This window comes from Cebidichthys violaceus, unplaced genomic scaffold (assembly GCF_023349555.1).
Source record: "Cebidichthys violaceus isolate CVI_PGR_0920_01 unplaced genomic scaffold, fCebVio1.0.p SCAF_1, whole genome shotgun sequence".
Taxonomy (NCBI): Eukaryota; Metazoa; Chordata; class Actinopteri; order Perciformes; family Stichaeidae; genus Cebidichthys; species Cebidichthys violaceus.
Genome location: NW_027176262.1, coordinates 111,480 through 125,213, shown reverse-complemented (window position 1 = coordinate 125,213; position 13,734 = coordinate 111,480). Strand labels below are relative to the sequence as shown.

The 13,734-nt window shown below is 40.9% G+C and overlaps 1 protein-coding gene across 1 annotated transcript in view; it reads right to left on the bottom strand.

Annotated features, from left to right (window-relative positions):
• LOC137866237 (alpha-2-macroglobulin-like) overlaps positions 1–13,734 on the bottom strand; it is a 29,800-nt gene continuing 16,066 nt past the window's right edge. Inside the window, exons 19-36 of the mRNA XM_068702053.1 lie at positions 13,297–13,522; positions 11,509–11,635; positions 11,295–11,416; positions 11,159–11,210; positions 10,308–10,391; positions 9,764–9,940; positions 9,488–9,563; positions 8,873–9,029; positions 7,661–7,735; positions 6,779–6,941; positions 6,503–6,690; positions 4,393–4,605; positions 1,809–1,927; positions 1,596–1,686; positions 926–994; positions 727–832; positions 581–622; positions 1–177 (exon numbers count right to left, since the gene is read on the bottom strand). Coding sequence (XP_068558154.1) covers positions 173–177; positions 581–622; positions 727–832; positions 926–994; positions 1,596–1,686; positions 1,809–1,927; positions 4,393–4,605; positions 6,503–6,690; positions 6,779–6,941; positions 7,661–7,735; positions 8,873–9,029; positions 9,488–9,563; positions 9,764–9,940; positions 10,308–10,391; positions 11,159–11,210; positions 11,295–11,416; positions 11,509–11,635; positions 13,297–13,522 — 2,092 coding nt within the window. The 3' untranslated portion in view covers positions 1–172. The remainder of the gene's footprint in view (positions 178–580; positions 623–726; positions 833–925; positions 995–1,595; positions 1,687–1,808; positions 1,928–4,392; positions 4,606–6,502; positions 6,691–6,778; positions 6,942–7,660; positions 7,736–8,872; positions 9,030–9,487; positions 9,564–9,763; positions 9,941–10,307; positions 10,392–11,158; positions 11,211–11,294; positions 11,417–11,508; positions 11,636–13,296; positions 13,523–13,734) is intronic.

Genomic DNA, 13,734 nt, shown 5'->3' with positions numbered 1-13,734 from the left:
TTCACATCACATTACTTTATTGTCCGTCATGCATTTCACTTCATACAATAGTTACACAGCTACAAAAGGACAAAAATATGTGTTGACTGTTTGTAGACGCGGTGTTCAGGAACACAACACGTATCTTTTACTGGAATCAGCGACCGCTCGACGGCTAACTCTACTTCACACTTCAAGCTGCAAAAACATAAAAATAAACAAACCATCATTCACTGTGACAATTATAAGAATCTATTGATTCCCAAAATGTTGTGCATATTTCATATCTTGTAAAAGCATCTTAAGTAATCATATCTTATGCATATTCATTTTATGTTATCTGTAATATTGTGAAATTCTAATATTATATAAGTGGAGGCTTCAAATAAGCCCAGTTGGCCTTTTTTGCCTCTTCCTCCACTGTGGTATTATTTATCTCTGTTATGTTTGTTTATTTATTTTTGTTATTGTTTAAATTGTGCAAAAATAAGTAAACTAAACATACTTTTTGAGGTTGCAATGAAAATGTTTTTGGTTATTAAATTAGTTTTTGTATATAAAAACCATAACAATGCTTCTGCATGTTGTGACAGATTGTTACCTGTAACACAGGGGTAGATGTATTCCGTGTCATCCTGGTCACCTGAGAGAAAAGAAAGAAGAAGAAGAGATTGATTAACAGTCCATCACAGTGAACACATGTACTACTAGGAATCAGTATTCTGATATCTGTTCTTCAGGTCTTACTCGGCTGGTAGTAGTCGTAAATCTTGACCACGGCTGGCTTCAGGTTCTGCACAGGGAGTTCCTGAATGAGCTCCAATCTGTAGTTGATGGGTACCTCCTTCAGTAACTGTTGAGAAAGAAAAAAAACAAGACAACACCGTGAGTCACAAAATCTTGGAGAGCGTTGAGTCTTGTTTCCTGGCTGTGAATTCCTCCTCACCTCCGTTATGTAGACCAGGACGTGATCCCCGTTGTGTTCCACTCGATCCACCAGCAGGGCGCCTTTGAGCTGCGATGAGACGACAAGTCAGCCAGACGCTTCATCAAGAACAGGTGAAAACCTTTCTATTTCTACTAGGGCGACATCCACACGACTACGTTTTCCTTGTAAAAAAGATGGATTTAGATGATGCTATTTTGAGTGTTGATGGAGCAGCTACAATGTTAGCATAGCCTAGCACAGATCGATCCAAACTCCATTCAGAAAACAAGCATTTAAAAGTGATTTCCTTGTCGTCTTGTCCTGACGAAGCGTGAATTCTGACTTTCTACAATTATACATAATTTTGTAAATTATGGTCCATTTAGAGTCAAATAGACCATAAAGCAGGTTATGCTTTAGGGCGGGGCTGTATTGTGATTCAGTCCAGATATGGTCACTTCCTGTTCACTGGTTGCAAAAAAACCAAGATGGTGACGGCCTAAATGCCAAACTGGAGCCCCTTAAAACATCCACAAACCAATGAGTGATGTCACAACGACTACGTCCACTTCTCATATACAGTCTGTGGTCTGGACAGAGAGCATTTTTGTTTTAAAACGCCATTTTAAAAGGAAAACGTAGCAGTGTGGATGAAGCCTAAAGGTGAAAGTTAATGTAATAAACTCACCGCACTCAAAGACTCTGGGTCTGGGACAAACCCAGAGAGCATTTTGATATCCAGGATCACCATGTTTGTACTGATCTCCTTTCCACTATACCTATAATACAAGCAGAATAAAAACTGTGATGTTAATCTGCTACCAAGTTATTAACATTTCTCCCACGCACATCTACCAATGGTTACTGAGTTCACGTGGATCTGCTTGCTGGGACTACTTACTGGGCCGTGATCCTCAGAGTGAGTTTGGGTCTTTGGCTGGGGCAGGTGGCCTCTGGTGTGACCTCGACTCTGAGAGTGGTGACATCAGCAGGAATTGGGATGTTATAGTGATTCGAAATCTGAGAAAGAGGTACACAAGGGGAGGTTTAACATTCATAAACAAGAATGTCTTTTACTCAAGATTGTTTAAATTCATGATGCTTCAGATGTTTGAGAGGAACAGTCTTGTTTTCAAGGGGGTCCCATTTTCACATGCTAGTTTTACGTTGCTACATTTAAGCATTGATTGGGTTACTTTTGAACGTGTAAATTGAGCATATAAATGTACGTGAAACAATTTATATCTGATCTATATGAAAGTAAAAATGTACAATACAGTAGAAGACCCTAACCTTATATTTGCATCTTTTTCAGGTGAACGAAAACCAACAGGGTCTGTTCCCCCGTTAAGAATTCAAAATAAATCACATACTGCTAAAGAAAATCGAATATCTGCCGTTTCTCCTAGGTTAAAAGCATAGAAATAAAATATGAGTAGAACAGAAATGTAACTGTTTTATGTGGTTATTTGACACGTTAGTTGCTATGGTAACCGGAGACAGATGGCTGGCTAGTTACCTAGTTAGCTTGTCCTTCTCCAAACGATGGGGAGTGAGGTGGAGGAACCGTTAGATCCAGTCCACTGTTCGGCTCTTTTTTCTGTTACCAGTGTAGCATTAAAGCATGGTAGAATTAGAAAGCTAGCTAACTAGCAAGTTGTCCACTAGTTATCTAGCTAGCTTGCTAATTCCACCATGCTTTAATGCTACACTGGTAACAGAAAATGACCTGAACAAAGTTAGCAATGTGCTTCCTTACACTGTGACAAGAGTGTGTGGAAGAAGCATTAAGTTGTTAAATATTAAACATTGAATCTTCTCTCTACGCTTCCGAACGTTTCTACTCCACTCCGTGATTTGTAGTAAGTCGGTTTAATGTAGACAGAAGTTAGCCCGTTACAACGGCCGTAATGGCAACGGCGCAATAGCAATGGCGGCCGCTCTGACCATCCTGCTACGTTGATTTACCGTATTTTTCGGACTATAAGGCGCACTTAAAATCCTTAAATTTTCTCAAAAATTGACAGTGCGCCTTATGTATGGTTACTTGTTGTGCTTATTGATCGATTTTATGTGGTACAATGCGCTCAAAAATCTGTCGAAATGTGTAAGTACGACTTTGGTAAGCAACGAAGCCGCTCCGCTCAATGGATATTCGGAGCATTACGGTACGCTGTGTCACTACCTGATCGGGCCCGTAACAGGAATGTAATGTCTAAACTAAAAGTGCATTCATGTAAGGCAGCCCGCGCCCGGAGTATGCGTTAGTTACAATAAACCAATCAGAGAACAGTATTTAGTATTGGATGACAGAAGGGGAACACACCTTTACTAAGACAGGGAGACAACGCCGGGCTAGTTACGCCACTATCTGCCAATGGATTGCTGATGCGTGGGCTGAGGTGTCGGTCGCAACTGTCGTCCGAGCTTTCATGAAAGCTGGAATCATCACTGAACAGCCAAGTACCGATAACAGCAACAAGACTGACTCGGAAAATGACGAGAGGGATTTGGGCATTCTTGATGCCGAAATCGCACAGCTGTTTCACTCAGACACTGAAGATAAAGAATTCGATGGATTTGTGGAAAAGGAATGAATCGATAAGTGAGTGTATTTTTCTGTACCGGTATTTGTTGTTACAACTGAGTTGAATAAAGTTTGATTTACCGGACTGTGTTGTTTTGCTTAATGCGCCTTATAATCCGGTGCGGCTTATGTGTGAACATAGACACGTTAATTCACAGTGCGCCTTATAATCCGGTGCGCCTTATAGTCCGAAAAATACGGTAAATAGGAATGTCCCTTCTACTCCTATTTCATTTCTATGGTTTCAAGACAACGATACTTTGCCCGGGCAATGGGGAGCCACTGGCTATTACTTTGGAAAAACATGTCGGCATCAAAAGGTATTTGCCGTGTGGGTTTAGGTCATAATGTCTCACTTTATGCAGATGACATATTGTTATTTATATCTGAACCTTACTTAACCTCCCACCTTGGTGAAATATTATATAATATATAATATGGGTGCACGGTTAATTTTTAAACGTTAACTAAAGCCAACTGGAGATAAAACAAGAGGACTCTCTATTTCAGCTCTTTAAGATTAGTCGTTTTTTTAAAAATAGTTAGCAATCTGGACCACACTACATGAAGCTAATTATCCTTTTTTACAAATTAAAATAACATGTTGCGCAATGTGATCTGCTACATCTAGGTGGAATAATAAATGCAGTTAAATTTAACATAAATATTTAAATGTATATTTCCTAAATTTCTATATGTTTCAGTATTTTCCAATGTATTTAACAAAATCCTTTTATAATAATTGAAATAGTCAGATTATACCCTTTCTTTTAAACAAAGCATAGTGCAGGTGGAGGTGAATTAGAGGTATGGCTCTTTCAGCTACTGGGCTGCTGACATTAGGTCGTATTATCAGTGTTTGTGGGGGTGCACGTACATCCTGCAGTGAACCACTGACCTGCATCACAGCGCATGCACTGCCCTGCACCTCTAGGCTGAACTTTCCTGTCACATCCTGCAGCAGCTTCTCCTGGTAGAGCAGCTTGTTGTTCTGGTCCACGTCAAACGTCAGCTGGCCGCTGGGAGACTGGACCTTCACTGTGCTCGAACCACCGGGACTGAACACCAGCGTGGAGTAGAGAGCCAGAGCCTGAAGAGCCACCACTGTGTCCTACAACACACACACACACACAAAACAACAATGTACTTCATGTGCTTGAATGTATTTTTACTTTTGTTTCTACATGCAGCAGCTTTCATATGTAGGAGTTCACTTTTACCAAGTTCAGGTCTCTCTAATAGTTGGGTTGAGGAAATTCAAACTGGATCAAATCATTTTTCAGTGTGGCTTTGTGGCACAAAGGCAGTAAAACTGCCTGTGCCAAAGCACACTGACTATAATCCTGCAGGCTTCTTCTTCTTATTTCCCATCTTCCGCCTAAAAGTTTGTCACGCTTCTCCTCACACAGCGTTGCCAACACCTGCGCATAAAAATACATCGAAACGTGCGGCCTGAACAGGAATGGTGTGCTATGACGTTTCTCAGAGATTCGCCCAGCAGTTTTCCTGAAAATTGCGAACAATGAAGCAAAATCGATCCATTGACTTGAATGGGGTTTTAGCATGAATAAACACTTAAGTTTGGGCCTATATTGAGCAGCCATACCTTAACGTAGAAAAATTATTCAAAGTTTAACACATAGACAAAACGCTTGACTTTATTGAGCCAAATGGGCATTTTGATAGCTAGCACAGTTTTCATGAAGTCACAGATTAAGTTTCAAGAAAATTTTGGGTTTGTTTCAAATTTTATAATGGGTGTGTATTGCACGGCTTTTTAAGTGCTAGAGTGATGACATCATGGTCAGAGTGGAGCAGAGCATGAAAAGTATTCTGTGATTTTTACAAACAAATTGCGCCGAGTCCCACAATGTTTACTCTCAATACAGAATTTTTGGCCAAAAAGCTTGGAAATGTTGTGCTGGTCGCAGTCATGTGTCTATGGAATCCAACAGACTTACACAATTGGCTCAAGGATCCGTAGAGCGACATGAACTCCAACCAACTGCTTCATTAGACTCCATGTTAAATCTGACCACTAACTTCTCAAAGAAAGCAGACAGTACCAGTTTTGCTCTGGAGCTCACATTTTGAACAACACAAAGATAAAACCCACATCAGCGCGTTCGGCAGAGTCTTATCTCTCTCATGATACCCATATTTTGTTGATTGGACTCATGTTTGTGGTATAGGGGGCAGAGGTTTGACATGTAGTTTTGTTGATGATCCCTGTTTACTATAATCTCTCTTAATTAGCCTCTAACACACAGATGCTCCAATCACCATGGCAACAAGTGACACACATGCACCCAAGCACACAGGTGTTTGATATGAGCTCATTAGTGCCGTTAAACACACAGAAACACTGAGACACACACACACATACATGACTTGGAGATATTCAGTCAATTCAGTCACATTATGATTCTGTCTCCTCTCCCCCTCTCTCACCCACCCAGTCCCACCCTTTCAAAATAAAAGCCCCATGGCGTAATTCTATCTTAACATTAAGCTCAGAATGAGGTTCATGTTAACAAATGTTAAGTTCAAGTCTTTCCATCACAAATACAGAAATGTAATATCCAAAGATATATATCTCGAATACAGATCTCATTTCAAAAGGTATGTCATTCGCCCCAATCACCGTGGTAAACAGTGACACACTGCGCTGTCAACTATGTGTTTCTATGAAGCAACAGCTGCTCTCAAGTTCAAGACTGTCCGTCACAAATACAAGCTTCTATCCAAGAGTATGAATCTAAAATGCAGAAAAGAGAGAAGCAATATCTCAATTGAACCTCAATGATACTACTGGTAATATTGGCGCGTATATATATATATATATATATATATATATATATATATATATATATATATATATATATATATATATATATATATATATTGCGACGTTTTCAGGCAGTAGCAGCACACTGTCAAAATAAGGTCCTGTGGTGGTGCACCTGAAGGGGCGGGGCTTCACCTCTCTACAGGTGTTTTTATCCTACCTGCGTGGAGGAGAAGCCTCCGTAGTAGTTCTGCTGGGTCGTCAGCCACCTGACGATGCGCGTGGCGTAGCCGAAGTCTTCAGCCGTCGGAGAGGCGCTGAGTTTAGCCAGCAGCACGTAGGAGCTGATCTCCACGGACAGAGAGGCCGACGTCTCTGTTGATGTCTGAGACCAGTGGAGGAAACCTCCTAAAAACAGACGTAAAAACAGACAAGGTGAAGCTCCATTCACAGTGATGAAGACAGAGGGATTTCCTTCAGGAGGATCCCTTCTCACCTTGTTGTATTGAGACCGAGTCCAGGTGCTTCAGAAGGTAACCTCTGGCCTCCATGTCTCCTGCCAGGGTGAAGACGTATGCCATCAGAGCCGTGATGTAGGTGTTACTGAGGTCATCCATAGACTCTTTGAGGCACAACAGGCTCTTCTTCACTTCAGGGTTCTAGAACAGATCATAAATAACCATCTCAGGACTCGTTTTATTGTTCTACTCACAGAGAGTTTATTCTATTTTGTGTGAACAAATTCATACTTTCAGCAAAACAAAGAACTTCAGTTAATGGAAAAAAAAGTCAGGAGTCAAGTATTAATTAACACCGACCTGACGGATTAATACCACAACCAATACATATTAAAAATATCAAATGAGGCCTAGAATGACACAACCAGATTCTGTTTATTTAGTAGGAAGTCCTTGAATGTTAAATACGTTGGGAGGAGGACGGTTAAATGGTGGAAGGCATCACAGAATCATTTGGGAATGTGGACAAAACTTTCCAAATCTGTTTTGTTTTAAATCAGAAGAAAAATTAATTCAACAACAGTAGAAAAGTTTAGAGGCACCGTGAGTGTTAAGGAAGTAAAAATACGCAAGCAGAAAAACTAATGTATAGTTATTAATCAGTATTTCAGCTCTAGTTGAACAGCTGGCTAATTAGTTGTTGTTTTTTTTCAATCAATATAATTATTATCATTATTACCCATCAACACTACATAACAGTAACTAACTAACTAACCGGACAGAACGTTGATCAACATAACTTTCTGTTTCTTTCTTTCTTGTCTGTGTAATGTTCTTGGTTTGAGTAAAAATCATTACAAAGGAAAATTCTTATTTAAAGTTATGATATTATTCGTGGTGCATTAGTTGTTTCTACTCACTTCTACGGATGTATTCATCTCCAAGAAGGCAGCAGTGATGTAAGCAGTGAGAGTCACTTCATCAGACACACCGCCCTAAAGAGAGGAAACATGATGCAGACACAAAGATCATCAGCAAACATCCAACAACGAGACTTTGATCACTGGTAACCAGTAGAGGAGTAATGGACCGTTGTTGGTCTGTGATCCGTATGTTAACCATCAGAGTGTAAATAAAGTTTACCATTAACCATCAGAGCGTAAATAAAGTTTACATTACAGTGATTTAGCAGACGCTTTTATCCAAAGCGACTTACAATTCAGTATCTATCTACACACCGTAGACGCAGCTACGGGAGCAATTTTGGAGTTAAGTGTCTTGCTCAAGGACACATTGACATGAGACTAGTAGAGCAGGAGCCGGGGATCGAACCTCCGACCCTCTGATTGAAAGGCAGCCCTGCTCTCCACTTAGCCACAGTCACACGTTAACCATCAGAGTGTAAAGAAAGTTTTGACATCAACCATCAGAGCGTAAATAAAGTTTTACCGTTAACCATCAGAGTGTAAATGAAGATTTAACGTTAACCATCACAGTGTAAATAAAGTTTTAATGTTAACCATCACAGTATAAATAAAGTTTAACGTTAACCATCACAGTGTAAATAAAGTTCTCCTGACAATGGCTCTCCTCCAGTATTCATTAGAACATGTGGTTCTAGTCTCTGATCTCTGATCATAATTCATTGTTAACAACTAATCAAGAGGAGAGCTAGTAACGTTAGCAGCACCGCTAACGGACGGAGGTTCACTTCAGTTACATTCACTCAGTGAACATGAGAACTGGCTGAAGGTGAATTATAACGTTATCGTGATGTGTTCATGTGTAATCTGTAAAATGTAGTTTTAGTGATAAACTTGAATAAATCCAGTAGTTTGAAGGAGATGTTTTCACATGAATATAAAATAGATATTAGAGATGAATTATGATGTTTAACTTCATAACACGAGCTCTAAACACATTATTATACATCATTAATAATAATAATGAAGAGATTTATTTATCAATAAAAGTACAATCTTTTATTTCCTAATCCTTTGAATTTTGTATTTTTATGAAGAAAAACACAAACTTACTAAAACAAAGTAAAAGCATAACATTTAGTATTTTTGATGCTTTACTGACTTCAGAGCTGTTAAAATGATTTTTGGGACGGTGACAACTTTATCTACCTTCATTCTGTTGTTGAAGAGTTTTCCTGACTGTTCGAAACATCCGCTCTCTCGTTGTTTATTTTTCAGCCAATTCACGGACTCTTCCATCTTTATCGGGTCGATGTAGATGAAGGACTGGGCTTTGGCAAACGATCGCACAACAAACGCAGTTAGCCTGAGGAAGAAATTGAGACATTAAAACGATTAAATAAGACATCATGTACATGCTTGTGTTCATGTAGCACGTTGAAGAACTTCTCACGAGGGACAACAGGGTTTTAGGAAAGCGTAACGTCACATTTCATCACAAAAACATGCTGATGAAGTGGAATCTCATCATCTCCTCTCTCTCAGTATGAAAGCAGGACTCGACAGTAAAGCACAAACTGTATAAGAAGTGAACGTGGTCATGGCGACTGATGTTTCGAACCCTCGAGTTCAACGATTTTGCCGTCGCCATTTTGGATTACGGCCGTTGCCATGTTGTTGTTTTTGGCTCTGATAAAAGCTGCAGTTTCCACGATTGTATAAAGAAAAACATGCTTTTCACTCCCGCCGACGGGTTTCTGGGGTTCAGAGGGTTAATGTCAAGCCCTGAAAAGCTAAACTGTATGACATCATCACTGTTCTCACCAGGTGTTCCCCCTTCCTGATCCAAACGTGCTGTAAGCTCCATCATGGTGCTTGTAGTTCAGCTGTCTTTGGTAGCCTGCATCACACACATTGATATTTATTGAGTTCATGTTTTAAAGTAAATGTCTATAAGAAGTCTTGAATGCTTTGATGACAGGAAGTTATGGGGAAAGAAAAGAGGCAACCAAAGGTCACCACCAGGGTGCATCCAGCACCAGACTGTGGGTACACTTCTCATAATTAAGGTCTTAAATGTGTTGTTTTAGCTAGACTCACCGCTGGTCAGGAACTTGGTGGCCTTGTCGGTGATGGCTGAGGTGAGCTGCTGAGTGTTTCTCAGGTACTGGAGGATGTAGATGTTGGGGGCGAGGAGCGCCATGTTCTGCTCTCCACATCCGTACGGCATCCTCAGCAGCCCATCCAGGTTGTTCAGGGCTCGGCCCAGAATGTCACCTGCACACAAAAAAGAAAAAGACCGAACATGTGACTGACCTGAGCTCTGGTTTACTAAAGACACAAATAATCAAAGTGTAAAAAACATGTTGTTATTTTGCCAGAATGAAGCTTATTAGAAATACACTTTGCATTAAATTTAGTTAATTAGTTTGGTACTGTTTCTTTAAAATGTTCATATTTGCATTATTTCCTCCAGTTTACTAAATACGATTGTGTTTTCTGTTTAGTGCTGATAAAAACAACACAAAGCTGTTTTTTAAATGTATCTACTAAAGCTCGCCTTAAATCTCAAGTTGATCATTGAAAGCACAACGATTTGTTTGGTTAACAGCAAAACTCAACCAAAATGGATTGATTAGTTTACCCAGGACTGATACTGAAGCACGGGCTGATCCAACAATCACGTCCCCAGGGAGCTGTAGGTCTACTTCCTCTGTCAGAGTCTCTCCTGTGGCAGAGAACAAACAGATCAGCAGTAAAACAAAGACGTCATTCACATTCAACGGATGGTTAGAGGATCATGAACTGAAACAAGATGCTAGATGGTTGATAACATGGATTTAAAGCTGCTGTGAGGAACTTTAACTTTGTGTTGATTCTGTTGGTCCCTGTGGACTAAAGTGGTAGTGTCTCTGAACACCAGACTCCCTTTAGAAAACCTCTCATTTACTGCAGCAGGGTCTGACAGTCTACCCCTCCAGGGGGTCCAGCAATACGTCCTGGGTCTCCACCAGCGTGGTGTCGGTGTTGGCTCCCAGAGAGGAGAAGCTCTCTCAGGAGAAGCTCCTGAAGGAGGAGGAGGAGGAGATGCTGCTTCTGCTGCTGCCGGGAGCTGAGCTCTCCTCCTCCCTCCGGAGCTCTGGATCTGGGTCTGTCCACGGTGGACCGGTCTCTGCTGGAGGATCTGGGTCTGTCCACGGTGGACCGGTCTCTGCTGGAGGATCTGGGTCTGTCCACGGTGAACCTGCATGATTTCATCTGGTTTCACCAGGATCCGACCCGGTGGCACCGATGACCAGCATTAACAATAACTTTATAGAAGAGGACCATCTTCTCTCTGATGGTCTCTTTACTGATGGAGGTCTGATAGGACTAAACTGAGACTGGTTCAGGACCAGTTAGAAGTTCCTCACAGTAACTTTAAATAACTGCATTAAATTAATCTGCTCTAAAACAGTGTGATAAACTGTGATGTTTGGTGTAAAACACACTGACCTTTCGGGCAGAGCAGCCAGTTGTAGGTCTTTGACATCTCAATTCCTTCAGCCTGAGAGGAAACTAAATCATTGAGACTTTCCATTCAATAAGACGGTAGAACTTTGACTTTGTCATCTTGTTTTAAAGTACCGACCTTCACGATGAGAGACCGTGTGACCACGTCGATGCGACCTCTCTGCGGCACGCTCACAATCTCGTTGTCACAAGAAGCATGGGATGCCACGGCCTCGGCGGCCACCGTCATGTTCACAACTCCTAAAAACAGATCCAGGAGTGTCGAATCATTTCGTCTCTGAGGTGGATCCCACAGCCTGTAACGCCAGTGTGGATGAAAACCTGACTCTCACCTAAGGCTGAGGGGGCCATGGTCCAGCTCACGGTCCTGCGCTCACTGCCGCACAAACAGGCAGTGTACTTGTCACCGGAGAGGGGGGTGAGGGTGTAGTCTAAGGAGGGGGCCGGAGTCACGGAGACCTGGTCAAGAGAGACAATATATATTTTAATATTATTTTAACAATATCTTGACAACATATCACCACTCTAACCACCGTTGTATGTCAGACTAGCATTGCCCCTTTGCTTTTTATTATCATAACCCAAAAGTCTGTTGTATATCCAAAACTTTGGATTAATTTGGGTCAGAAATATAAAAGAGATTGTCGGCGTATAAACACAATTCAGAAACGAATTATCTGTGTTCTCTTCAGTTTTGTTGTTCCGTCTCTCATAAAGGTGTAGCAGAGCGGAGGAGTAGTGAACGGTCCTGTGTGGTTCCTCTATTAAGAGGGAAGTATTCAGATAAAACAAAGTTAATAGAGAAAGAGGTCAGATTTGATGGATATATTCTTAATCTTTCAAAAACTGACCTATTTTTTAGGCCTCTGCTCGAAAATTGCATACCCATACTAAAAAGAGTTTATCTCTGCAACCACAAGGTCTATCTGAATAATTTTGGTGTTATAATAAAGGGAACACTTGTGTGTGATTTGTTCAGATGTGTACATATCAGTATATATGTTACTGGTTAAGAGTAAAAGAAGATGGCACACAGCACAAATTAAAAAGTTTCAGGTTTGCCTAAAAAAGAAAAAAGCACTTTCAGGATTATTATCTCTTTGTAATGATGATGTAATGATGTAACTTTGATAAGGTGAAGCAGAACAAAATTAGAGAGGTTTTAGTACAGAGAGTTCAGGCGAGGTCTCCAAAATGGTCAATTTGGCACCATCTGTGCCATTTGAATTTTCTCATGTACCAAACTTTATATTTCACTTGTGAAGTTTATCACTAATGGTGTTCAATACATTCAAATACAGCAGTTTTGGCTTTATTTTGAAAGCCAGAATCCTCTCTGAACCCTCTCTGTGTCTCTCTGCGTACTGGAGTTTTTCTCGATGTCAGCCCCCTGTGAATACCCAGGGCTCTATCTCAGCAACCCATTGGTCGATTTCATTGATTGACACCTCATTTGAAGCGTTAGAGCCAATAGAATTTAGCTATACTGACCAAAATGAGGTTGACAGCACTGTTAGCCAATCAGAATCAGCAGGGCGCCGTCAATGTTGGGGTTAAGTGTCTTCCTCCAGGACACATTGACATGAGACTAGTAGTAGTATCTCGCTGATGCTTTGTTGTAGCTGGATTTGATACATATATATGTCCGGAATCTGTAGAGTGTCTGCTTTCTTTTGGGATATCGTATGTGTGTATTGCATAGAGTACCACAGCAGTAGAGCCAGAAATGTGGCGAGTGGGTTGCCTAGGTGGCGCTATATGGATTTTGATATTTGGTAATACATTTAGTTGGTGTTTGAGTTCTGTTTGGAGCATGTAAAAAGGGCTTACATATTATTGTAGCCCAGGTTCTGCTGTTGCTGTTGATGTGCAACATCATTATATTCGTTTGTGATAAGTGCATTTCTTTCGACGGTATATGCTAAGCTTTCTCCACAGCCCCCAAAAAAGGGGGCACTTGAGCTTAAGAGGTCCATAGTCTATGTTTTGACCTTTATTTATATTTTGTTACAGATACTTCTTGTCTTGATCTTGTATAATCGAGGAATAAGCTCAGTGAACATTACAGCCGCTAAACATTGGCATGTTAGCATGCAAGTCCACATGAAAACCTTGGTTACCATGATGCAGCTGCTCAAGTAGTTGAAGATGGTCGCCTTCAGTTCAAAGTGCTCCCCCCGTATGATGGAGTAGGGCAGGCTGAGCTCCAGGAAGAAGGGCTGGAAGACGGTGATCTCTTTACGGGGGGCCAGGCCGAAACCCTGAGGGGACAGACAGAAGGCCTCCGTCTCCCAGGTGGTGATGGTGTCTGGGACGGTGAGGGACATGTCCTTCGTTCCAGAGCCTCTGATACAGCAGACACACACACACAGACACATTATATTATACTTACTGTGACCTAAAAACAATGTGTAAATGTGAAATTGTTTAATATGCTGCATTATCGAGAGCTCAGAATGACCGAAACTCAAAAAATGCAGTAAAACAGGGTTTGTTGTTACTGAAGAAATTCTGGCAATATTTGAAACACTTAATGAGGGGATATACACCAGCAAGTT